This window comes from Cucumis melo, chromosome 6 (assembly GCF_025177605.1).
Source record: "Cucumis melo cultivar AY chromosome 6, USDA_Cmelo_AY_1.0, whole genome shotgun sequence".
Lineage (NCBI taxonomy): Eukaryota > Viridiplantae > Streptophyta > Magnoliopsida > Cucurbitales > Cucurbitaceae > Cucumis > Cucumis melo.
Genome location: NC_066862.1, coordinates 4610217 through 4637986, shown reverse-complemented (window position 1 = coordinate 4637986; position 27770 = coordinate 4610217). Strand labels below are relative to the sequence as shown.

The 27770-nt window shown below is 36.5% G+C and overlaps 2 protein-coding genes across 14 annotated transcripts; both read right to left on the bottom strand.

Annotated features, from left to right (window-relative positions):
* Window positions 1-88: 88 nt before the first annotated feature.
* LOC103484188 (DEAD-box ATP-dependent RNA helicase 46-like) lies at window positions 89-17951 on the bottom strand. 10 transcript variants are annotated; one of them, XM_051086142.1, is made up of 8 exons: window positions 17396-17951; window positions 14623-15876; window positions 13918-14136; window positions 13580-13648; window positions 12792-13061; window positions 12352-12702; window positions 10621-10898; window positions 89-1419 (listed from the first exon to the last, which is right to left on the bottom strand). In XM_051086142.1, the coding sequence occupies exons 2-8, from the start codon at window positions 15865-15867 to the stop codon at window positions 387-389; spliced, it is 3465 nt and encodes a 1154-aa protein (XP_050942099.1). In that variant the 5' UTR covers window positions 15868-15876; window positions 17396-17951; the 3' UTR covers window positions 89-386. The 10 variants fall into 10 exon arrangements, with proteins under 10 accessions (XP_050942099.1, XP_050942097.1, XP_050942098.1 ...); XM_051086140.1 differs by lacking the exon at window positions 10621-10898 and adding an exon at window positions 1600-1877; XM_051086141.1 differs by lacking the exons at window positions 10621-10898; window positions 12352-12702 and adding exons at window positions 1600-1877; window positions 2386-2736.
* Window positions 17952-20645: 2694 nt separating this feature from the next.
* Window positions 20646-25814, bottom strand: LOC103483786 (serine/arginine-rich SC35-like splicing factor SCL28). 4 transcript variants are annotated; one of them, XM_008440556.3, is made up of 7 exons: window positions 25367-25814; window positions 24949-25026; window positions 24152-24316; window positions 23973-24028; window positions 23771-23810; window positions 21650-21862; window positions 20646-20974 (listed from the first exon to the last, which is right to left on the bottom strand). In XM_008440556.3, exons 1-7 carry the CDS (start codon window positions 25549-25551, stop codon window positions 20965-20967), a joined length of 747 nt encoding a protein of 248 aa, XP_008438778.1. In that variant the 5' UTR covers window positions 25552-25814; the 3' UTR covers window positions 20646-20964. The 4 variants fall into 4 exon arrangements, 1 of the variants encoding a protein (XP_008438778.1); XR_007821664.1 differs by lacking the exon at window positions 20646-20974 and having other exon boundaries at window positions 21713-21862; window positions 21980-23810; window positions 25367-25790; XR_007821665.1 differs by lacking the exon at window positions 20646-20974 and having other exon boundaries at window positions 21713-21862; window positions 22113-23810; window positions 25367-25790.
* Between the last annotated feature and the right edge of the window lie 1956 nt (window positions 25815-27770).

The following is a 27770-nucleotide window of genomic DNA, read 5'->3' as shown; positions in this document are numbered from 1 at the left end:
CGAAAGCTTGGTAAAAAAAGAAAAGAAAAAGAACAAAGTTCAGAACATATAACGAGATTTAAATCTGAAAATTAATACATTTTACGTGTGTATAAAAAAAAAATATATTTAACTTTAAAAAATATTTTATGGAACCCCAGATACAAATAATTCCTCCATGGCATTAAGAAAAAAAAAACATGATTGTTTTTAAAAACTATCAATTAATATGCTAATTGCTAGAAGAGACAGCATATTCATACATCAATTGTAAATTGTAAAGATCCCTCAAATCCCCCACCACCTTCATTAAACCTTCATATATATTGCTTTGATTTACCTGCAAAGAATTTTCAAAAGATATTGAATAGCGAATATATCAAAACCAAAAGCCGCCCGCCCATCATTCATTCAGATTCATTCATATTACTTTGGGCTCCTGCATTAACAGTTTGATCAATCGTATCTCCGTTTTCTGGATTCATTGCCTCCATATTATTGCTCCCGGGCATTGGAGCAAGCTGCCTCGCATCTTCTTGCTCTTCAAAACGGTTCTTTTGTGTGTCAGGAGATGCTGCACCTACTGATTCGAGAGGTGGGTTGTCTTTTTTATCGAAGTTTCGGACACGTGGTCGTTTGTTATTATCCTGGCTACGGCTACGACTACGGCTTCGGCGAGCCCAACTACGGCTCCTGCTTCTACTCCTGCTACGACTATGACTTCGACTTCGACTCCGACTCCAACTTCTACTACTGCAACTACGGCTACCACTGCGACTTGGGCTGTAACCCCATGTTCGGACTCTTTCAGGACTACGACTGTAACTTCTGCCTCTACTTCTATTACTGAGGTCTCTTCTGTTATCAAATCGACCCTGTCCGCGTCCATGACCACGTCCATCTACACCATTGAACCTATTATGTGGGCCACCACGATCACCCCTTCCCCAACCAACATGACCACCAGGAGGACCACCAAAACCGCGTCCTCTACCCCGAATGGAAAAGAAATCGCCTCTCCCACCTCGTCCACCAGGACCATCTCTAATCCCACCACGACCACCAAACCCACCATCTCTCATCCCACCACGGCCACCAAACCCTCCATCTCTTGCACCACCACGGCCACCAAACCCGCCATTGCTCATGCCACCTCGCCCTCCTGAATCCCAGCGACTGCCACCCATAACTGCATCATGACGACCCATCCCACCCCTATCCTTTCCAAAACCTGGCCCACCACGCATAGCCATATTTTGCAACTCGGGAGGCACAGGCTGCTCAGCCCCCTCAAGTACTTTTATCAAATCAGCAGCAAATTTCCAATCCTGTTCAGAGAAGAATGTATACGCTACTCCGGTTGCTCCAGCCCTCCCAGTTCTTCCAATTCGGTGAACATAGTCCTCAATTCCAGTTGGAAAATCATAGTTGATCACCACTCTGGCATAAAAATTAAATAAATAAATCGTAGAACAAGTACTAGAGCAAAAAGCATATGATAGTTAGCATACAAACCCCTACAACTAGCCACATCAGATTCATATTCTTTAAAATTTTCTAGTGCCAAATCCCAATATTTTCTCTTGGAACTATAGAGAAAAGCGCAGAAAAGAGGCTTACCTTATATCTTTGATGTCAAGCCCACGAGCAGCAACATCAGTAGCAACTAGTATGGGAGACTTCCCACTGCGAAACTGGTTCAATACCCAATCACGCTCCCCCTGTGATTTGTCCCCATGAATTGCAGCAGCCCCAAAACCACGCCCAAGATTCCGTGAAAGCTGATCACACAACCTCTTTGTGGAACAAAAAATTATTACCTTGGACCCCCGTTCTTGGGATCTAAGGATCTGCTCCAACCGTCTCTGTTTTTCCATCTGTGGAACGACTTCAACATACTGCTCACCACGCCCCACCCAAATAGAGAAGACAAGAAAAAAAACATCAAGAAGAGTTATCAAAGGGAACAGAAAATGGTTTGCAGGTAAAAATTTACATACTACAGGATGCATTAATTCAGTAGATAAAGAAACTGTTATGAAAAGTGTTGACTATGGACAATCAAATAGAAAATGTCAAGAAATGATGCATTTCCATTTCTCAATGAAAGTTTTGTTGATAATATTAGAGAAAAACATTTCTCTTAACCTAAACAAGGAAGACTACATAACACACTTCTGTAAGTTGGCCATTAAAAAGATTTTCATTCAACTTGCCCTGAACATAAAAACTGAAAAATTCAGAAAGAAAATTACTTTAATGCTATAGGATACATCACTTTATGAAACAAATTATGCATTAAATTCAATAGGCCAAATATCATTTTTAACTATAGCAAGACTCGTGATGCCAATGAAATCTACACTATTCAAGGGGAATGGTAAGTATATAACTCGTTGAAGTTACCTGTGTGATAGCCTTGTTAGCAGCAAGTACATCGACCCTACCAATATTCACCTGGACAGAATTGACGAGAAGATCATTTGCTATTTTTCTTACTTCCTTGGGCCAGGTTGCTGTATACATAAGAGTTTGTCTACGTGGTGGTATTTCATTCACAATTTTCCTAATTTGGGGTTCAAATCCCATGTCAAGCATCCGATCAGCTTCATCAAGCACAAGCAGTGAAATTTGCCTAAAGTTGATCATCTTCATTTCAAGTATATCATTAAGCCGTCCAGGAGTAGCCACCACAATATCAGCACCTCGATCTAACTCTTTTAATTGAGGACCTTTTGGGGCTCCACCATACAAGCACTGATATAACCAAGAATTTTAAGTCAAGGAAAGGAAAAAGAAGCACTCGAAAGAAACACGGACCAAAAGAGGCAACATTCCAAACTCACCGTACAACAAACCCGAGAAGATCTCCCAAATTTAATGGCTTCATCTTGTATTTGAGTAGCAAGCTCCCTAGTAGGAGCCAGAACCAACACAGTCGGTCCATTTTGAGGGTTATTTCGGCACTGCCTCAGAAGAATGAAGGCAGGAAGCAAATAGCCCAGAGTTTTCCCAGACCCTGTTTTAGCAATGGCAACTATGTCCCGACCTTGCAGGGCAATGGGCCATGTTTGTGCTTGAATTGGCGTAGGAGATGAGAAACCAGCAGAATATATCTGGGGCACGATTACGAAAGACTACACTCAGTGCGCCAAGTTTAAAACATGCAAAGACATTAATGCACGAAATACATTTCATCAATACAGTGTTCTACAAGAGCAAAAATGAAATAGCACAAAGAAAACCCATAGATTAGTTGCTTACAGAAGCAACTCGAGGCAACAAAAGATGGCAATAAACACATATTAAGCAGAGCCAATAAGCAAGACATCTCAGTCACATCAGGTGTGATTTGGTCAAAGGCCCAACACTCAACTAAAAGATGCCCTAGAAAGGCTCCAACCATCCATTTTGCATCCTCCAAAAATCAAGGGATTGTTGCATGTGCAAGTGTAGCAATAGCAGTGCAGCGTACGACATATGCTCCTCCTCCGGAGCAGATATCGCACCTGCGACAAGTGACAACTTGTGAGTAAAGAGTAGATTTATAACAGAAGAGATGAGTAGGACGGATCATGGATTTTCCTTTTTCACACAACCCAATAAAAAGATGTTTGAGCAACCATGAAACTTGCCTCTCTCAGTATCTCCGGAGGGAAGCCAGTAGCCTCGAATGTCATGAACGGAGCTGGAACATTATCACCCTACAAAGTTAATTGAACTCATCATTTGCAACCAAAAAAATAGTAGTTTAACAACTATAAATTTATGCAACGGTGCACATCTAATCAAATAGAGTCAGTCACACATTGCATTCCGGTTTCAATTCAGGATGTACAACCTTCCATTAATATACACATGCATAGGCTCGATAATCTCACACTGATTTTCCCACACAAATATACAATTAGAACCCCTCTAGCATTCACAACACCAACATAAGTGGAAAAGATAGACATCCTGAAATACAAACCGAGGCAGTTACTTCATGCTGTTGACGATAAACTTCAACAGGTGACATATTAGTAACATCTGAAGCTCCAATATGAGTAGGGCCCATCAATGCATTATTTGACAGTGTCAGACTACCAGATCCATGGCTGTACAAATTATGTGCGGGACCAGCTGGAAAATTTGTCCCACTAGGATGACCAGGTGCCGCAGTTGGAAATGGGAGACCACTCATCCTTGTGTCCTGAAAGAAAGGATAATTTCCATACCATGTAAGAAAAAATAGATCATACACAACAGAGCAAAAATACTCCGAAACTTGATACAACATTTTGTCGACCTGGCCATTAGTATTCTTTAACAATTCTCAATGAAAGTATTCCCTTACCAAATAATAGTTAGAAAAAAAAAACATTTCAATTAACCTAAAACTGAGTAATGGTCAAGGAAGAGTGCATAATACATTATTTCCTATCAATTTCTCTATTAATCATCCACATATAACCTTACCCATAAAACTTTGCAGTAACCAACTACATGTTTGCCATGTAAAACCCAAAGATACTGTCTTCCCAAAATATTAGTTGCCAATCAACCTTTTTTAACATCCAACAATCTTAAGAAATATGTGTGATTTTTTCAAAGTAGTCATCCCTCATAATTGTATCTCACTTAAACAATGACAAAAAAATAATAACAATAATAAAACAAAACAAAAGGTTGAAAATTGAAAATGAAAGAACTACAAATGGACGTGAAATGAAGAACCTGCTGGCTCCTTGCCATTGGTATTGCTGCAAGCCTTGGCTGATGTGGACCAATCCCCGGCCCCTCATTCCTGCCAAAGTAATGTTCATTTCCATCTCTGCCTGGCAAGTTTTCAGCAGCAGCTTGCTGCCCCTGCATCACAGCTGGGCCCATTTGATCTTGGAATCTAGAATGATGATGGCGATGAGTCAATTCAGCACCTGCATTCTGCAATTGAACCACGGGATGTTGCTGTTGCATATTTCGCGGAGAGCTACCAAATTGTCGTGCTTGATCTGATGCTAAACCAAATTGTTGCATTTGCGAAGAATTGGTTCCAGAATGTAGGTTATGAATGGATGAGGTGCCACCACTTTGTTGAAGCTGGGAAGAAGAAAATCCAACTTGGTTTCCTGACTGGATATTCTCCTCTCTCTTCAGAAAAGCTGGATTCTGCTCGAGGTGGTTACCAAATGGCATACCTAAAGGGCTTTGTTGAGATTGCTGCTGTGAATATGGGCTTTGTTGAACTTGCTGCTGTGAATTTTGCTGCACATTTGAAGGTATGTTTTGCTGGTAACTGGTATACTGAAGCTGCTGCTGACAATATTGTGGACCTTGAGGCTGCCCAACCAATGGGGTTGGATTTTGTATGTTTGGCAGTCCTAAATGCTGAACTGATGGCTGTGGCATTTGTTGTCCCGGATTCTGTAGGGCTTGTCCTGGATTTTGTGGGGGTTGAATGTTAGGATGTTGAGACATTTGTTGATTTGCATGTGCCATTTTCTGACCTTGATGCACCTGCTGGGGGCCAATATGCTGTGATGACATTGCAAACACACCCTGTTGCGGCATGACCTGGTTCGATTGCGAGCTATGTTGTCGCCCGTCTGGTGCCATTTGCATGCCAGGATGGTGATTAACAACCTGACCAGAATTGTGCTGTTGTGAGATCAGATGTCCAGGTTGTTGAGAAAGCTGGTTGTTTAATTGGCCATCTTGTTGAAGGACATGATGATTTTGCTGTACATGAGGTGCCAGTGTGCCATTTGACACCATTGAATGAGCCTCTGGGATTGAAGTAGGCTTGGAAGTAGAGACCCCAGGATGAGGACCAAGTGGTAATGGTGGTGGCAAAGAGACCGGCTTCTCATACTGAGTAACGTTGGTTTCAGGGTTCCAGTAGTATGATAGTCCACTGCTCCCATCAATCAATCCCTTCCAAGGTTTCGGAAGAGTAGGGTCATCCGGTGCATAGCGAGGACCGAGGGAAGGGGGAGCAGAGTCCCCAGTTTCCATGACTATAAACTGTATTGAGAAACTGATTAAAAAAAAAAAAAACAAGTCGGCATTTCAATAAACACAACTAGCATCTTCCTCTAATTTCAGTAATCCTCATTGCATTCCAGCTCCCCAAACACCCATATAGTCATAAACAAAAATTAACCAAAATTAAAAACAAAATTTAACTTCAAACCCAAACCTAAGTTATACTCAGTTTGAAACCCTAGAATCCATGATACACTAAATTTACATATCTAATAATGCCACCAAAAAATGGCCTCCAAACATATATCTTTCATTCAATCTTCAAAAAATCTCTCCAATAAAACAGATGAATGGAAAAGAAAAAGACAAGTGGACCGAACAAACATGCGAATTACTGCATAAGGTTATGTACGAATAAACCACCAAACAAATGAACTGCAAACCAAAAAGAATTAAAGTGCACCAAGACGATTAGAACAAAAACAAAAAAAACATTATACCTGGACAAAGATCTGAAATCCGATTTCTTGTCCGCTTCCCCAAGGAGAACTGACGAGAGAAGTAAAACTAAAGGAAGCCCAGAAAGACTGGCACCTTGAATTACTCCAAGGAACAAATTGCAAAGTTCTTCGAAGAAAAGAAGAGATTTACAAAAGATTTTGGGGCGGTAGTGGGGCGGGTAAATTAGAATCCTAAGGTAGTTTAGTTTGTAAAATTAGGTACGTTTAGAACTAGTTAGGAAATAGGGCAATTCTTCTTTTTTGTCTTTTACTAGAATAAGTTTTTTACTATATAGTTAAATATTAAATTAGGAATAATTTAATTTTGTATTTTAAGAAAAAAATACAATCTCTCCTAAGAAAAATTTATAATTAATAAATTAATTTTATGTTGTTGATAAGATATCTTAACCATCTTCAGTAACGTTGTATTAAGGAGAGGTTCTCTTGATGAATGAATAAGATGAGATTTCATTTCTCTCAATACTATCAATAGTGTGGGTTGATTTCATTTAGGATATTACTTCTTAAATTTGATGGAGGTGACCTGATCGGGATAAGGATAGTGCATTAGTGGTTGGTTTCTTATTTTGCGTATAAATATGGAATCGTTTTCTTTTTTTGTTGTTGTGTTTCGGTTATTGTTCCAAGTATTTTGGCTTTTCAAACTTTCTCAATGTTTTAAGCACAGCTTCACTACAAGCATATCTCTACTGAGATGGAAATTGAGGTTAGAGCTTCAGGAAAAAACTGAACCAAATCAGCTCGAGCTCGAATTAAAGAGAAATATATATTAGCATCAATCACACATTAGGAGCTCATGTATTCAAGCACATTATGATACGAAAACAATTTCACAAAACATCACAACGATGACGCATTTTTATCGGGTACCATAATCATCAAAACCCTAAATTAAAATAGAGGAAAATGAGATGGTTCGAAACATAACTTACTACCAAGTACACTTAAAACATTCAATAGATCATAGATGAATGCCTGCCATAAAGAGAATCTTCTCGTCATCCGTAAAATAGGTGATATAGGGGGCTTAGTTTTCTTCCCAAACTAAGAAGAAAAGAGATCAAAATGATATACAATGCCGTAGTGTATTCACCCATAAATTAAAGAGTTATCTTTTTGTTTGTCTTTTCAGATGAGACATTGGTTTACGATTAATGACTCAATTCTTACAAATGTTTAATTCTAGCCTTTTGCTTTTTCTTATGTTATAGTACACCGATACACTATAACATATCACGTGAAGGATGGTCATGTCTATTATAACCTTAAAGGTGATGGTCATCTCGATTGATAAAATAATGTTCATAAAAAAACAAGAGAAAAATGAAGAAAAGCACAATATAAATGTTTTGTTCATGATAAAGATCTAGATGATCATCATGTTAGAATTACAATGTATACGGTAATCCCTAACGCGATATGTTATAAAATGATATAATGTATTATAATGTAAGCAGACAATTAGATTTTATACGTTTGTAAAGAGGTGCTTATTATTCATAAAGGACCCTATAAATGGGTCATCAAGAGAATAAGGAAAGAAAGAAGAAAGAAATACATACACATGTATATCCACACGTTGTTTTATGTTTCCAATTTCATTAAGTTCGACAAATATGTGTTTGGCTGAATACTGAAAATTTGTTTTTGGATCCGAACATTGGAAATTTCGTGAACAATATTTTCATATTTTCAACTAAATTTCAGATTTTAAGCGGGTAAAAAACTATATTAAATAAGATAAAATATTTTGAACTATAATATGTCACAATATAAAATCAATTTATTTTTTTAGAAATTAAAATAGATATCGCATTAAATTAACTGTATAATATTATAAGACAAGATTTATTTGCATAAACAAATCATAATAGTTTATTGTTAACTATTATTTAGTGAGTATGTAAAAAAAAATTTACGATTTAAATATTACTGTCAACATATTCAAAATAATTATTTAAATCATAATCCAGTTTTTATAATGTATTGTCAAACATATAGACGAGCAAACTTCTATCTTCAAATTTCCTGTCAATCCTTATTATTATTTAAAGGACAGTTATGTTTTTAAATTTCTATTTTCAAATTTTCTATTGACCCATATTATTTATGGAAACCATATCCATTTTTGCATTATCATTTCCTCTTATAAGTTATTACTTTGTATGAGGTACAGATGTTTTCTTTATTTATGTTATCTAATCCACACTCCATGGTTTCAATTTTCAAAGAGGTGCTATAACTTTTTTTTTATTATCATTATTTTTATTTTATATTTTTGTATTTGTGAACATTCAAACAATTTATACATCCTTCGATACATTTTACAAGTCGATAAATTTTACGAAACAACTCATACAACCTTACAATTAAATCTTAAAGACAACTCATACAACCTTACAGTTAAATCCTAAATTGATGAGTGCTTATTAATTCAAATATGTTGAACACTTTTATCTATTTGATTTTCATAGAAATATTTGTTTGCAATTCACAAATCTAATAGAAAATTGATGCAACTTCAAGTAAAAATGATATCAAGTGTCGCTTTGTTTTATTCTATTTTTGCAAGAATTATTTAAGGGTCAACCATAACTTGATTTTCAGTTGAAATAACAAACTCTAGTAGTGGGAATTGTTATTTTAGGTGTGTATACATAATTACTTTTCAAGAATATATTTTATGTAACCATCTAATAATTGCTAGACACAAATATTTCCTCCTTGGCATTAAAGAAAACATGGTCATTCTCCAGACTATCAATTGATTATGCTAATTGCTAGAATAGGCAGCAAATTCATAACAGCCAATATAAATTGTAAAGATCCCTCAAATCCCCACCTCTTCTAACCTTCATATTGCTTAGATTTTCCTGCGAGAAAATTTTTTATAAAGATATTGAATTGGTAATATCAAAACCAAAAGCCACCCATCATTCATCCACATTCGTTCATATTACTTGAGCCGCTGCGTTAACAATTTCATTACTCGTATCTCCACCATTTTCTGGATTCGTTGCCTCCATACTACTGCTCCCGGGCATTGGAGCAAGCTGCCTCACATCTTTTTCTTCAAAACCGTTCTTTGGTGTGCCAGGAGATGCTGTACCTACTGATTCAGGAGGTGGGTCGTCTTTTTTATCGAAGTTTCGGACACGTGGTCGCTCGTTATTATCCTGGCTACGGCTACGACTACGACTTCGGCTATAACGGCGGGACCAACTCCGGCTCCTGCTTCTACTCCTGCTATGACTTCGACTCCGACTCCGACTCCAGCTTCTACTACTGCGACTACGGCTACCACTGCGACTGCGACTTCGACTTCGGCTATAACCCCATGTCCGGACTCTTTCAGGACTACGACTGTAGCTTCTGCCTCTACTCCTATTGCTGAAGTCTCTTCTGTTATCAAATCGACCCTGCCCACGTCCACGACCACGTCCATCCACACCATTGAACCTATCGTGTGGGCCACCACGATCACCCCTGCCCCAACCAACATGACCTCCCATAGGTCCACCAAACCCCCGTCCTCTACCCCGAGTGGAAAAGAAATCACCTCTCCCACCTCGTCCACCAGGACCATCTCTCATTCCACCACGACCACCAAACCCACCATCCCTCATCCCACCATGGCCACCAAACCCTCCATCTCTTGCACCACTACGACCACCAAACCCAGCATCACTCATGCCACCTCGGCCTCCTGAATCCCAGCGACTGCCACCCATAACTGCATCATAACGACCCATCCCACCCCTATCCTTTCCGAAACCTGGCCCACCACGCATAGCCATATTTCGCAACTCAGGAGGAACAGGCTGGCCTGCACCTTCCAGTACTTTAATCAAATCAGAAGAAAATTTCCAATCCTGTTCAGAGAAGAAGGTATATGCCACTCCGGTTGCTCCAGCCCTCCCAGTTCTTCCAATTCGGTGAACATAGTCCTCAATTCCAGTTGGGAAATCATAGTTGATCACCACTCTGGCATAAAAATGAAATAAATAAATCTTAGAACAAATACTAGGTAAAAAATCATTCAACAAACCCTACAAATAGTCATATCAGATCCATATTCTCGCAAATTTGTAGTCCCAACTTCCAAGATTTTCTTTTATACCATAGAGAAACTAACAGAAAAGAGGCTTACCTTATATCTTTGATGTCAAGCCCACGAGCAGCAACGTCGGTGGCAACTAGTATCGGGGACTTTCCACTACGAAACTGGTTCAATACCCAGTCACGCTCCCCCTGTGATTTGTCTCCATGAATTGCAGCAGCTCCAAAACCACGTCCAAGATTTCGTGCAAGCTGATCACACAACCTCTTCGTGGAACAAAAAATTATTACCTTAGAACCCCTTTCTTGGGATCTAAGGATTTGCTCCAACCGTCTCTGTTTTTCCATCTGTGGAACGACTTCAACATACTGCTCTCCACGCCCCACCCCAAAACAGAAAAAGGCAAGAGAAGACCAAAGAAAAAAAAGAACAAAGAAAGGATCAATAACAAATCATCTAGAGAAACAGAAAATGGTTCATAGGTAAGAATTTACGTACTACAGGATACATTAACTTGGTAGATAAAAGAAACTATTATGAATAGTGTTAATGTTAGAAACCAAGGTAGTATGGGATGCCTTTGTCCCACATTGGTTTGGGATGACCAATGTGGTACTTAAGTGGCTTGACTCTCACACAACAATAGCTAGCTTTTGGGGTGTGGTTAGAAGTACCTAACAATGGTACCACAGTCGGTTGTCATCGTTTTGGAGTGGAATCGGTGGAGGGTTCTGACTGAGTGAAGTACCGTCAAAGTAGCCACTGGGACATCGGCCTTTCGAGGATGGGGTATTGTTAGAAACCTAGGTAGTATGGAATGTCTTTGTCCCACATTGGTAAGAATGGGATAACCAATGTGGTACTTAAGTGACTTGGCTCGCCGACCCCAATAGCTAGCTTTTGGGGTGTAGTTCTCCAAGGTACTTAAGTACCTAGCAGTTAAGAATCAGATAGAAAATGTCATCAAATGATGCATTCACAATTCTCAATGGAAGTATTTTTTCCCATATAAAAGTTAGTTAGAGAAAAACATCTCTTAAGTTAGTTAGAGAAAAACATCTCTTAACCTAAAACTATGTATCGGTCAAGGAAGAGTTCACTATTTCCTATAACGGTCATTTAAACTTACGTTCTCACACTGGGGTATAGTTCCATGTTGTTAGGCTTCCTTTCCACCTACAACAATATTAACCAAACAGCACACACAATACACTAATACTCCAGCAGAATTCACAGAGAATTATATATAAAAGGAGAGTTAAGCTGTAGTTATATTGATATATGGATAATAGTTCACCAGCACAAAAGATTAACAAAACCAACAAGAAACTCAGCCAAATAAGAGGGCTGTACTCTCCACCATGAACTATGTTCACTCCAAAATGTCTAACGATCAAGATACCCCAACCCTAACACAAAAGCTCCTATATATATTCCTAATATTCTTATGCTCCTGCTGCCATGTGTCATGAGGACCACTGGCCATCCTAACTACCAAGCTGTCTGGGTGGAATTCCCCTTTTTACCCCTTCTCTTGTAAGCTTGAGTGATTGGAGGCCTAGCACATGTCCTATAGATTTAAGCGATTCGATCTTGTGTAAATCAAGCATTCAAAAAATTTTCATTCACCTTGAGTATGAACAGAACACAGTCAAATTTCAAAAGCAAAGTACTTATAGATCGATATAAGATACATCAAGTTATGACACAAACCATGCATTCAATTTGACAGACCAAAAATATCATTTTTAACAATAGCAAGACTCATGATGCGACTGAATCTACACTGTTCAAGAAGAATGGTACATATATTAAAGTTACCTGTGTGATAGCTTTGTTAGCAGCAAGTTCATCAACGCTACCAATATTCACCTGGACAGAATTGACGAGAAGATCATTTGCTATTTTTCTTACTTCCTTGGGCCAGGTTGCTGTATACATAAGAGTTTGTCTACGTGGTGGTATTTCATTCACAATTTTCCTAATTTGGGGTTCAAATCCCATGTCAAGCATCCGATCAGCTTCATCAAGCACAAGCAGTGAAATTTGCCTAAAGTTAATCATCTTCATTTCAAGTATATCATTAAGCCGTCCAGGAGTAGCCACCACAATATCAGCACCTCGATCTAACTCTTTTAATTGAGGACCTTTTGGGGCTCCACCATACAAGCACTGATATAACCAAGAATTTTAAGTCATGGAAAGGAAAAAGAAGCACACGAAAGAAACACGGACCAAAAGAGGCAACATTCCAAACTCACCGTACAACAAACTCGAGAAGATCTCCCAAATTTAATGGCTTCATCTTGTATTTGAGTAGCAAGCTCCCTAGTAGGAGCCAGAACCAACACAGTCGGTCCATTTTGAGGGTTATTTCGGCACTGCCTCAGAAGAATGAAGGCAGGAAGCAGATAGCCCAGAGTTTTCCCAGACCCTGTTTTAGCAATGGCAACTATGTCCCGACCTTGCAGGGCAATGGGCCATGTTTGTGCTTGAATTGGCGTAGGAGATGAGAAACCAGCAGAATATATCTGGGGCACGATTACGAAAGACTACACTCAGTGCGCCAAGTTTAAAACATGCAAAGACATTAATGCACGAAATACATTTCATCAATACAGTGTTCTACAAGAGCAAAAATGAAATAGCACAAAGAAAACCCATAGATTAGTTGCTTACAGAAGCAACTCGAGGCAACAAAAGATGGCAATAAACACATATTAAGCAGAGCCAATAAGCAAGACATCTCAGTCACATCAGGTGTGATTTGGTCAAAGGCCCAACACTCAACTAAAAGATGCCCTAGAAAGGCTCCAACCATCCATTTTGCATCCTCCAAAAATCAAGGGATTGTTGCATGTGCAAGTGTAGCAATAGCAGTGCAGCGTACGACATATGCTCCTCCTCCGGAGCAGATATCGCACCTGCGACAAGTGACAACTTGTGAGTAAAGAGTAGATTTATAACAGAAGAGATGAGTAGGACGGATCATGGATTTTCCTTTTTCACACAACCAATAAAAAGATGTTTGAGCAACCATGAAACTTGCCTCTCTCAGTATCTCCGGAGGGAAGCCAGTAGCCTCGAATGTCATGAATGGAGCTGGAACATTATCACCCTACAAAGTTAATTGAACTGATCATTTGCAACCAAAAAAATAGTAGTTTAACAACTATAAATTTATGCAACGGTGCACATCTAATCAAATAGAGTCAGTCACACATTGCATTCCGGTTTCAATTCAGGATGTACAACCTTCCATTAATATACACATGCATAGGCTCGATAATCTCACACTGATTTTCCCACACAAATATACAATTAGAACCCCTGTAGCATTCACAACTCCAACATAATTGGAAAAGATAGGCATGCTGAAATACAAACCGTTGCAGTTACTTCATGCTGACGACGATAAACTTCAACAGGTGACATATTAACATCTGAAACTCCAACATGAGGAGGCCCCATCAATGCATTATTCGGCAATGATGGAACACCAGATCCATGGCTGTACAAATTATGTGTGGGACCACCGGCAAACTTTGTCCCACTAGGATGAACGGGTGCCGAATTTGGAAATGGGTCACCACTCATCCTTGAGTCCTGAAAGCAAGGATAATTTTTATACATACAAGAAAAAATGAATCATACAGAACAGAACTAAAATACTTGAAAACTTCAGAGTATATGTTGCTCAACCTGGCTATTGGTATTGTTTAATATTTTTAATGGAAGTATTACTTTCCCATATAACAGTTAGAAAGAATACATCTCACTTAAGCTTAAACTAAGTTATGGTCAAGGAAGATTACCTAACACACTATTTCCTATCAATTTCTCTATTAATCATCCACATAATATCCTTACCAATAAAACTTTGCAGTACCCAACTACATCTGCTATATAAAACCCAAAGATAAGATGTCTACCCAAAATGTTAGTGCGCAATCACATGCAATGATGCAACAATCTTAAGATATATGTGTGGTTTTTTTCATAGTAAATTAATCATCCCTCATGGTGTATCTTACTTAAACAATATTTTTTTATGGAGATGGAAGAATTACAAATGGACATGTAATGAAGAACCTGCTGGCTCCTTGCCATTGGTATTGCTGCAAGCCTTGGCTGATGTGGACCAATGCCAGACCCCTCATTCCTGCCAAAGTAATATTCATTTCCACCTCTGCCTGGCAAATTTTCAGCAACAGGTTGCTGCCCCTGCATCACAGCTGGGCCCATTTGATCTTGGAATCTAGAATGATGATGGCGATGAGTCAATTCAGTACTTGCATGCTGCACTTGACCAACAGGGAGTTGCTGTTGCATGTTTCCCGGAGAGCTACCAAATGTACCCAGTTGTTGCATTTGAGAAGAATTTGTTCCCGAATGTATGTTATGAATGGATGGGGTGCCACCACTTTGTTGAAACTGGGAAGAAGGAAATCCAACTTGGTTTCCAGACTGGATATTCTCCTCATCTCTCTTCAGAAAAGCCGGCTTCTGCTCGAGGTGATTACCAAATGGCTGGACTAAAGGACTTTGTTGAACTTGCTGCTGTGAATTTTGCTGCACGTTTGGATGTAGGCTTTGCTGATAACCGATATATTGAAGCTGCTGCTGACCATATTGTGGACCTTGAGGCTGCCCAACTAATGGCTTCGGATTTTGCATGTTTGGCTGTCCTAAATGCTGGACCGATGGTTGTGGCATTTGTTGCCCTGGATTCTGTAAGGCTTGTCCTGGATTCTGCAGGGGTTGCTGGTTAGGATGTTGAGACATTTGTTGATTTGCATGAGCCATGTTCTGACCTTGATGCATGACCTGCTGTTGGCCAATATGCTGTGATGACATTCCAAACACCCCCTGCTGCTGCATGACTTGGTTCGGTTGCGAGCCATGCTGTCGCCCATCTGGAGCCATTTGCATGCCAGGATGGTGATTAACAGCTACTTGACTGGCAACAGAACTGTGCTGTTGTGAGATCAGATGACCAGGTTGTTGAGAAAGCTGGTTGTTTAATTGGCCATCTTGTTGAGGGATGTTGTAATGATTTTGTTGTACATGAGGTGCCACTGTGCCACTTGATGGCATTGAATGAGCCTCAGGAATTGAAGTAGGCTTGGAAATAGAGACACCAGGATGAGGACCAAGCGGTAATGGTGGTGGCAAAGAGACTGGCTTCTCATACTGAGTAACGTTGGTTTCAGGATTCCAGTAGTATGATAGTCCAGTGCTCCCATCAATCAATCCCTTCCAAGGTTTCGGAAGAGTAGGGTCATCTGGTGCATAGCGAGGACCAAGGGAAGGGGGAGCAGAGTCCCCAGTTTCCATGACTTCAAACTGTATTGAGAAATTGATCACAAACAAGTCAGTATTTCTACAAACACAGATACTATTTCTCCAGCCAACTAAATAATAAGAAACATATATAGTCATAAACAAAAAGTTAACCAAAATTTCAAAAAAAAAGTTTATTTTCATCCTCAAATCTTAATTTCAACCCATAGTTTCCAATAAAGCTATTAAAATAAAAAATGCAAAAGCAGAACCATCATAAACATCTGCAACTTAAACAAATCAGCGGAAGTAACTTATTACAAACAAATTGTAAGTCAAATTATCAAATCATGATATAAACATCCATCGATGTCCTGTGCCAGAATGTGAAACATTACTTCCTTTAGAACTATCGTCTGATCCTTCGAATGAAAGCATTTTGGAAAAAAATAGATGGGAATAAAAAATGCTCAATGAGCAATTCATAAATCAAGCTTTGTAATTCATTTTCTTACAAAACATTTGAAAATGAAAAGAAAATCATTGCAAAACTTTCAGCCAAAGCCTTGCTACAAACAGTACTTTCAATATCAAGATCTTCCGAGCAAATAAATTTGAGAACTAAACGTATAGTCTTTCAACAAAACAAAAGCATTTAAATATACGGTTAAAACTCTTAATAAACAGAACTTTATACTTTTCAAAGCTGTAATCTTTTAAAACTTTCAAATACAAAGCTTTCAATCAGCCAATACTTTACACAATACAACTTTCAGTCGTCCAAACCTTTCAAATAAAAAGTAGGAAAGATGGTAGTTGAAGTAGCCCAACAGATATGGTTCGGGTCACGCCAATCATTCAGCCATAAATGTTGATCCAAGTTGACCAAAACATCAGAAATGTCGATTAACATAACAACAGACCGGAACAACAGAAAGGTCGATTAACAACTAACAAATTACTTAAGTGTGAGGTCATGTGAGTGTAACACACAAATGAATCTTCATTCTAAAGAATTTTGAACAACAAAAATGTGTCTTCTCACAAATAAGCCCCCATAAGGATATATACCGTCAATTCCAAATTTGGCTACAAAAAAATACTATACAATCCCCAAAACACAAAAGCTGGCATATCCAGACAGCCTAAATCAAATCATATTTAGCACCTAGTTTGAATCCTATAATTTCTCAATCCAAAAATCCACTTCCTTAAACAGACATCAACTTTCAGAAAGCCTAAACAATAACTTTGAGGGTCAAAACTTAGTTCGACAACCATAATCGACACCGGAAGGCTTTTCAAAAGAAATATTCTTATAAAAAAAATCCACCCTAAATCTTAATTAATCAATCCGATTAATCCGAACTAGTTCAAAACTATTAGCAACAACCTTTCACAATCAAGATTGCTCTAACATACTTTAATTGAGTCCTAAATAATCCGAGAAGTGCTCAAACTTGCCGAACCTCAAAAAAAACTTGGAAATCTACCCAAACATAACAACAAACAAATTCCAAAAGTTCAGATATTCAACCACTAAAATCCAATCCGAAAATGAAACTAAACCAACATCCCTTACCCAATCTTACCACAGAGGGTCTAAACCTTGCTAGTTGGTGTCCAAAAACGCCCGAATAAACCTTAGACGATATGGGTACACCAATTTGAAGCCAACGTAAGTGTGGATCAGTGCCAAAACCTGCCGAAATGGAGAAACATTGATGCGAAGGTGTACAGAGAGGGTTCCCGTCTCATGGGCGTCGCATCTGCTAGGTTACGCTTCGACCATAAAGACCCACTGAGCTATCTTTGAGAATCAAATTGGCATTGAACACCTGATTCGTGGGTTTCACCGCCACAACACTTGTCAAAAGTTAGGGAGAGAGAGAGGGTGGGTACGTGAGTAACACCTTGAACGAGTGATGTTTGCTCGTGTCAACGTGAATTCGTGTTAGTCGTCGCCGCCCGAAGCTCGCCCGCCAAAAAAAAAGCTGAGTTAGAAGAGGTGGATGGTCGCCGGTCACAAGGGGAGAAGAGGAGAAAAAAAGATGATGGAGCTAGGGCTTCCCTCTTTTCTCTCTCTCCTGTTTTCTTTATTTTTCTTTTCTCTCAAATATCCCACTCATAAATTTGGCTTTTTTAAATTTATCCTAACTATAATATATATATATATACTATTTATGTTCCAACCAAAATTAAGTATGATGGATTGAAATTTTATGTAATTGCAACACTTGAATCATAGTTAGATTACTTTTAATAAGATATACCAAAAATTACTCTACAACTCTCATCTCCCTCCAAACATTTATATACATACATACGCATATACATTATGAAATATATATTTGTTTATACTCATAGGTTTTCTTTAACTTTTTTTTTTATTATTTTTATTAAACTAAAAAATGGTTAATCACTTTGAATATAAGATATTTTCAAAGAAGGGTAATAACAAATTTTTTTTGGTGTGGAACCTAATCCAGAACAATGATTCATCGACTTCGAATACTCAAATACAGGAATGGGGATTCCCACGTGAATGGAGATGGGAATGTTTCCAGCCCAACCTAACTCATCGTCAATCATAAGACCGTGTTTATTTAAAATTATGAATTTTGTCAAAATTAGTTATCCCTACCTCCTCCATTGAAGGTCAAGCGGTAACGGTGACTAAAATAGTTATATCAAAATTGATGTTTCTAGCTTATAATTACAGCAGTTGTAACTTCAAAGACAATGATATAATTATCAACATCAACCGACTTAGCGTAAGTTCGGGGAATCCTACCTCAACTATATGCTTGTCATACACATGCGTTTCTATCACGTAGCAATACATCAATATTACTAGTTTATTTAGTGGTAAACTATGTATTCCCGCATCTTTAAACTCACGTTTAACTCTTAAAATTTTGTTTTGCTGATTTATAGAAGCTTCGTTAACAATTATTTTTTTTTTTTTTGAATATACACTGATTCTAGAATCAAATGGAACACATATTTTGATACCAATGCATAACATAATTAAACACAAAATTCAAACGAGGCTTCTTTTTTTTTTTTGGATCCACTATGTTTTCTAAAAGTAGCCCTAAATTCATAAAATTATGAATTTAACATGTAGTATAAAACGTTTAATTCACAAAATTCAAAAACTTAAAATTTTAACTTAATTCTTCCAAATCTAAATAACCCAAATTAAATTTAAACATATTAAACTCCAATTAAGAAACTAATTTAAACCACACTAAACCAAAACTACTTAGTCAAATAAAGCCGACTTACTAAAATTTATTAAAACATAAAAGGTAATGTATTAAATGCTCGATTTGCCAAGGTAAAACAATACATCCTTGATACCCAAAATTTACATATCTAGTAATGTCACTTATAACATTAATTAATTTCATGATTCATTTGTTTTACTTTAATATTTTTTAAAATTGGAAGTTAAAGTTGTGAAAACTAAAAATAATAATAATAATCAAACTTGAAAGATCAAACATGAATAAAAAGATTAAATATAAAGTATATACTTAGACCCAAATATTGAAAATTGAAAAATACTTGTGTCCATTTTGATTGACTTTAGAAAAAAATGTTTTTAAAGAAACTCAATTTTATTTAAACTTATTTTTTAAAAAAATTGTTTAGAATACAATTAAAAAACTATCATGAGTGGCTTATAAGGACTCTAATTAAAAAAAAAAAAAAAAATTGTTTTTTAAATTAAACACTTGAAAATGTAATCCAAGAGAACTCAAAACTGACTAAACCCAAGCAGCAATTTATTGATCCAAAATCCCCTCTTCAAACCAATTATTATTATTTGAGTTTCTCTACTAAGACATTCTCTAATCTAAGACATTCTCTAATCTCAAAATTCATCACAAGACATTCTCTAATCTCAAAATTCATCATCAGTTGATCCCTTCTACCTTTCTATCTGATTACATTAATCTTGAGTACTAGCAATAGTCAATGACTAGTTCTACCCTTCTATTTGAGTACTAGCAATGGTAGAAATTGAATCAAATCAGTATAGTCATATCCCTATAATTCTAACACCATATATCTCTGAAGACAATTTTGAACCAAATCTTTTACAAGCATAATCCAAATCTTCCCAAGACAAGTTTGCAAATTAGATGGAGAAATAACATAAAAAGTGGATTGTGGCTTGTCTGAATGGCTAGCATTTATATGTAGTTGATTGATTGACAGCCTTATTTAATGGAAGTATTAAGTTTTATTGGCACTTCAAAGTTAGCTAGTGTTTGGGGACAGGAAAGCACAGGCCCCTAGCAAAAAATACAAACAAGACAAGAATTGGACTGGCTAGGCAGGGGTCTACGATGGGCAACAATGGTGCGAGATTGAAACAACAAGAGGAAGAGGGGATAAAGGAGGAAAAGACAGAAGAAGGTAAGAGAGCACTTCTAAAAAGAAATGTTAATCTAATAACACAAAACATATATATTTTCCTAAAACCGGAAATTATAGCTCTAGATCTCGAAGGGAAGAGTAAACCATAAATAAAACTTAAATACCAAATAGGTGGATTTTCCATTCTGATTTCTAAAAACAAAGAATATCTCCTTAGAATTCAAAGACACAATTGTACAGCCTATAGGGCATAGCTCTATATCTCGATCAAGTAAGATCGTTGAGACCAAATAATTATGAAGTAGTCATTCAATAAAGAACCTATTATCATTCAAAAAGTGGATGTTCATTGATTATGTTTCTATTTTAGCACTAATGAGTTCAAATTTTGGAAAAGAAAATGGAAGGAAAAAAGGGGTTACTAAATAACAAAATAAAACTGATAAACGAACAAGACCACTAAGTTGAAAAATACAACCAGAGTATATACAAGAGTACAAAAACGAAATTTAAGCCAAAATCCTAAATCTAGTAAAGGTCAAGTAGAAGTGTATCAGCATGCATTCATATGAAGTCAACATTCATTGTTCTTCAATCCATATCTCAAGTCTCGCCTCCCTACTTTCATATGTAAATAAAATTCCTTACAGAAACTGCAAAGCATGGAATAGCATAGTTCATCTGGCCACAACTGAAGGCAGACTTAACAATTCTCAAGGACTGACTGCAGCAGAATCACCGCACAATTCCAAAACTCTATCAGCGAGGACTGCAGAAGTAAACATTACAGGGTGTTAGTTAAAATTTTAAATTCTTCAATTAACCAGAGGAAAGCATTACTGCCTAAACACAACACACTTTGGACCATGTGAAATGTTCAATAATGACAAAACAGTCGAGTACTTTGCTGCCCCCTTAACCAAGGGGATCTCAAATCTCATCCCCAGTTTATATTGTATTTAAGTGTGAACATTAGCAAATAAATTAAAATTTCTCCAAAGGGTTTTACTAAATTCTACAAGATCAACAGATAACCAAAGAAATTCTTGAACAAAGGAGCAAAAAACCAAATCATCCAAATGTGTCATTTCTTTCTCGCCTCTTCTAACCAATTAAATTCAACAAACACCTGTGAGAATAACACGAATCATGAGAGCTTATTAAATAAAGCTCTGTTCATCCTCCATCGTAAACAATCTATATATTCTAGGAGATTAACTTAGCCCTCCATATCAGACGTCTATCCTACCATAGGTCTCTCTCACCAAGGTAAAATGAAACGATAATATAACACTTATTTATATAGTTTAATGAATCACCATGAATTCTGAAACTACCAGTACCAACACGTGTGATACGCGGTTCCCTGTGTAGATCCTCTTATTCAGAAATGCAGAGATAAAAAAAGGAAACTTAAGATGTAAAGGAGCATAAGGTAAAATACCTATACGACCGTGAACGAGATCCAGAAGGACTACGGCTATCACCCTTTGGACTCCTTGACCTACTCCGTGCATTATCCACTTCACGAGGGCTGCGACCATTATCCTTTGGAGTAGGAGATCGGCTGTAATCCTGCCTATCACGAGGGGAACGAGAATGTGAAATTGATCTCGATCGTGCAGGAGATAGATACTCATCCCTTGCCCCACGGCTCCTGTATCATCCACAACAACAGAAAAAAAATAATGAAAATCAACATATCAAACAGAAACGGTTTTCATTCAGAATTGAAACACAGAAAACCAACTCTCTCTCTAACAGGAAAGAAAACCTGTCCAAGCAGTCTTCAAAGGCCCCAATGAGGTACGTTCAATAGGTACTTATGATACTTGATCATACTTTTATAAGCACAATTTTCTATCAACATCATTTTCAAAACTGTTCAACTAAAACATGACTTTTACCTGCACCATTTTCAGGTTTCCGAACAAAATAATGACAAGTAGATCCAAACACTGAGAATTATGCTCTATTAAGCTGTACTGGTTGATCAGCTTCTGACAAGTTCATAGCTCTCTTTGCCCCAACTTTCTAAAAAACACATTATCTTTTCTTGGACAATGTCACCATACGACAACCAGTAAAACTTTGGCCTTTTCTCCTTTGAAGATGATTTCTTTCTTTGGCCAACTATAAGCTCTAATCTTTCTTAACTGGATAGTATATGCAAAAGAAGATATCAAACTTAAAGATCACTTTCTTGCTGATAAATGGTTGAGATTTGTAAGGGAGGAAAAATGGGGAAAAAAGAACCAGAGATAAATTTTGATTTAAAACTCTCGTCAATGCTCAACTTCTGCCTAACAAAACAGATGTAAACAAACAATAAAAACCATGCAACTAACGTAATTAAAAAAAGTAATAGATTGTACTCATGGAGAGGGTTCGATAGGTAAAGTAAGCAAGTTGCCCATCACTTTATGATCGCTTTTCTTGTTAAACTTTATTAATCAACAAGTCTTTAAAGTCTCCCTTTACACTTTAATATCTGCATAAACAAGGAATCAAGTAGATTGTATACAATGTCCTGCAATGCAACTCTGTACCATGAAGGGAGTAGAATATTCCACGTGCATCAAATCAAACATTAAATTCTGTGTTTTTGCTTATCCATGATAACATTCAAGCATATGAAATAAAAATTCTACAACTAAAGCTTGTAAAACAACAAAAAACTGAAACTGTTGCTTAGAATTAATATATAGATTTGATGTTATAAACCTAATGAGGAAATGAAGATTAGAAGTGCCACAATTGTTGTCAAACTATTTAGTGCATGTTTGGGGGTGATTTTGAAATTGTTAAAATCCCTTGTCATGTACTAAAATCACTTTGAAACACACCTTTAGTCACTCAAGATCAATTCAATTTTTAATTTTCTCTCTTAAATGCATTTTTCAGACTACAAAATTGATTTTAAATGATTAGAAGCATTTCTCGAGTCATTATAAAAATGACGAAAGTGATTATTACCATTTCAGAAACCACAGCAGAGTACTATTTATATTGACTATGAACTTCACAACATGACAAAGGAGCAAAAATGGCTCATCCATTAGAAATGGATTTTGTACTTAAAATTGAAACACCATTGATAAATTTAAGAGGCTCTTGACAAAACCGAAGCCTTGAGGTTCTGGTCGAAAATAGAATTACATTGAATATATCGAAATATTTCTACAAAAATGATTTTCACCCAAAATAAACTTAATTGTACATTAAATTTACACACAAAATCATTTTGGTTCCACTGAAAATTAAAACAAGGAATAAGCACTTCCATTTTGGGGGTTTGGCGTTTGGGTATTCTATATAAGACAAGTACAAAATTTCAAAAATATTATACAATGCTTCTCATCCAAAAAGAATGCTTTGACATGTTACAGTACTAAATTATAAAATTCAAAGAAGGCATGTGCAGCTTACTAAACAAGTAAACATCAAGACAGGAACGACCAAAATTCATAGTAATGTACAGAAGTAAGAAGTGATGGAAAAAAGCAGGACAATAATGATGTTAGTCTTGCTAGAAGTAAAACAAGTATGATAAATAAGATCCAACCTTGAGTCGTGCCTGGCAGGTGAAGGTGAGCGCGAGTAAGCTGCAGTCAAATACAAAAGGCTTCTTGAGAATAAAAATTAAGGGTGTAATTACAATATTGCATCACGATGATAACATCAAAGATCATCAAGCCAATGCAATTATTTTCATGAAAGTCAGCAAAAAAGAAAGAAAGAAAAAAGATAAATGTATTGACACTAACAACGATATCGCCGTCTCGGAGACCTTGCTGGAGAACGTCTTCTGTAGCTTCTACCACTGTATATGAGAAACAAGAGACTATCAATATAATAGATCAAAGTTAAAGATACTGGTTTCATGGAGAAGATATTCAACCAAACGATACTGCAAGATTAGAGGTTAAGAGGAAGGTCATTGAACCTTGAGCGTGACGTCACACGCATTTCTTGAGGAGTTTTCCTGTTCTCCTCAGCAAATACGATTCGTATCTCCCGTCCACCTATAACTGTATGATTTAGCTGTTGTTTTGCTTCAGCCGCATCTTCTGCAAACCGAAACTTCACAAATCCAAATCCTCGAGGCTCCCTACAAATAGGCAATAAAGAGAATGATATCATAATGAGAGAGAAGGCTAAGTAGATATCATAATGAGAGAGAAAGCAAAGTAGATCTCTGTAATAAGTAATAACCAGAAAGGGTTGCCAGGCAGTATTAAGTTTTAGACACATATTTAATGTAGAGCCACTGTCAACTCAACTAATTCACACACGCTTCAAGAATTTCTTTCTTGTTGACCACTGCTATTATAGACTAACAAACACATCATTCCCCTACAAATAATTCCTTGTCAGTCAATTCATCCTTTCTAGGATTAAGTACAAACAAAGTTCAGGTTAACCGATAAATTTGCAGATTCCTTCTATATGCAGCAAACTTACCCTTCATTCTTTCAGATTGACTTGTTGTCGATCTTAACCAAATAATTACATGATGGTAAAGGAAATTTAATCGTTAAAACTTCAGCAGTGCTCCGAAATTATGATCCCACAACTTAATCTCAAAGATTTTCTCAACTGTTTTCTTCCATAACTAATATAGCCAAAAATCTGTTATCTAGTGTGGATATCCCGATAATTAAGAGAAAAAAATACCAGGAAATAATAAAGTGATTTCTTCAACACCCAAGAGCGCACATGTTAACATGAAAGCGGCCATACCCAGTGTAGTAGTTCTTCGGCAGATACACGTCCTTAACAGGACCAAATCGCTCAAACGGGATCCTAAGATCTTCAGGCCTGCATGGTATACAATGCAAACACTCAATCGTTCCTCTTCGTAAATAGAATGGATAGACTACGGGAAATGAGAAAATAATGCAATGTAGCACGATAGCACACGGCTTGACAGTAAATTACTTGCAACAAATGCTCTTTTTGATCAACTCTTCACATGCCTACTAATCAAAATTCATACGGTAAACCCCTTTACAGCCTGCCCAAAATTCCAGATTCTAAACAAAAGTGCACTAGTATGTACAAAAACATGAAAGCAAATGAGGCATTCAATTCCTCCATCAAAATAATAACGCGAGACATTATCAATAACATAGAAAGCTCGAAGAAGAACATGAAATACCTAGCATCAAGCGGAAGATTACGCACGAGTAACCCAGAAGGAGCAGGAGAACGACGGTCCCTATGAGACCTGCTTTCGCGGTAACGGTCTCGAGGGTCATCGTCATACCTCTTCCGCCCGCGTGGTGGGGTTCTACTACGCCGGCGAGGGCTGTAACTTCTGCTCCGGCTCCGGTACCTCGCCATAGTGGGTTATTAGCGTGTCTTACTCGGAAACTGAAGCAGTGAGAACCCTAACCCTAATGGGAATTTGGGAGAAGGAAAATGAGTCTAATGATGGGCTTCGAATATTTTGGAGGGAGGGAAGGAGACGATCGGGTTGGAGATAAAATCATGCCCTAAACCCTACCGCTTCAAGATTTAAACGTCCACCCATGACATGATCGGTGAGATTTGGGAATTTTAGGCCAATTTCATAACATTTTGTTTCATTCTGTTTTCGTTTCTATTTTTCAATACATGTTTTTTGTTTTCTTCGTATTTACATCTATAATTTAATTTTGAATTTTAAATGACTTCAAAAACATTCCATTGCGATGAAAGTTTGTAAATGCAATATGTCGTATTTCCTATAGTAATTTAGTTGATAATGTCGGAGTAAAAAATAACGTCAATAATAAAATGTCGTATGACATAGAAAGTTGATATGAGTTGATAAGTTGATTGCTATGTAGTAATAAACTTGTTTGATTGTCTAAAATTGATAGATACTAACATTAGTGGCTTAATACTATAGGGAAGGTAAGGACTTAACCTAGTTGACTTGACATCTCAAAACTTAGATATACAAAATAATAACTATTGTTGTTGTTAAAAACCAACATATTTAACATATATAGTTTTTGTTTACATCTATATGAATATGTTGTAAGATTAGTGATGAATAAATGGGTTGAGGTAATGTTGATATAGTACATGAGGAATTGTTGGCATAAGACTCTTAGTGCGTTTGGAAGAGGAAAAGAGTTAAGAGGTAAAATGATTATAATAATTATAGGATTATGATAATCCTAGTCCAATGTTATGATTATATGTGTTTAGGGAAATGTTATTAATAGTAGTGTTATGGTAATATGTGTTTGGGAAAAGAAATATGAAACGTAGTGTTTATGATAGTATGTGTTTGGGGAATGAATTATAATAGTAATATTATGATAATATGTGTTTGAGGAAGGGTTATGATTGTAGTGATTTAAAGAACGATAATAAAATTTGGATTAGGTTATTTGAATAGGATAATGTAGGATCATAAGAAAGTAAAATAGAGGAGAATATAGGGTTATTTTAAGATTAGGACAACCGTAATCCCCATTTATCATAACCCTCAGTTTGGCTCAATTTTCTAACCATTTTCTTCCTAAAACTCCACCTCAAACATACCAATCATTGGCACGAGGGTAATAGTAGGTTGTTTATGTAATAACTTTTCGAATTGTTTGTATTCTTTGCAACTATTTTGAATTTGAAATCTTGCTAAGGATCAAAGTCAACATGGTCGTACATAACACAAACATAACCAAAGTGTGTGTTGTCGTTATTTCGATTCACTAAAAAAATAATAGTTATAGCAATTTGTCTCGCTATTTATTTTAGATATTCACCGACTATAGTTTTAAAATATTGTTATATATTTATTTGCTATTTAAATTATTATTTTATTAACCGTTTGCTATATTTTTATAGTTTTTATAATTATATTAGACTGATATAGAGTTGACCATACATGACAAAATATAGAGTTCTTACCCTGGACATTTTCATTCGATATACAACGTTTTAATCAATTAAAATATGTTCAGGTCAATAATAAAACTAAGCAGTAATATAAAAAATCGTTATCCATTTGCATAACTATATACATGTGGATATTAAACTAAAACTTTGTTATGTCTTGTGCACATGTTTATTGCCAGTAATTTTAGTTATACTTTTTTATAAACTAAGCAATTTTAATTTAGATTATACTATATTAGTTCAACTCAAAATATATTATTTAGATCTGCCTCAATGAAAGAGAATGCAATCATTTATATTTTATCATTATCAATACTCTTTTTATATAATTTTTAAGAGTCTAACTAACGTTTAATTCATTAGTCATAAAACAAAGGGAAAAAAATAAAACAATGGATAAAGGTTGATAAGTCCACCTCTATATAATTATTAATTAGTTCAAATAATTGTGATTAGTTTAGATCGACTATAGACTAATAAAATTATTGTATAAAAAAATTATTTTTTAAGAAATATTCGAATGAAATTGTTTAAAAGATACTGAATAAGTGTTTTAAAAACTATTTTGAATGATGTTAACAATCAAAGTAAATAAGTAAAAAAATATGTTTATAACATCTAGAAAGCTTGGTCAACCATTAAGGGTCGATATGACCTTATTCAAGCAAATA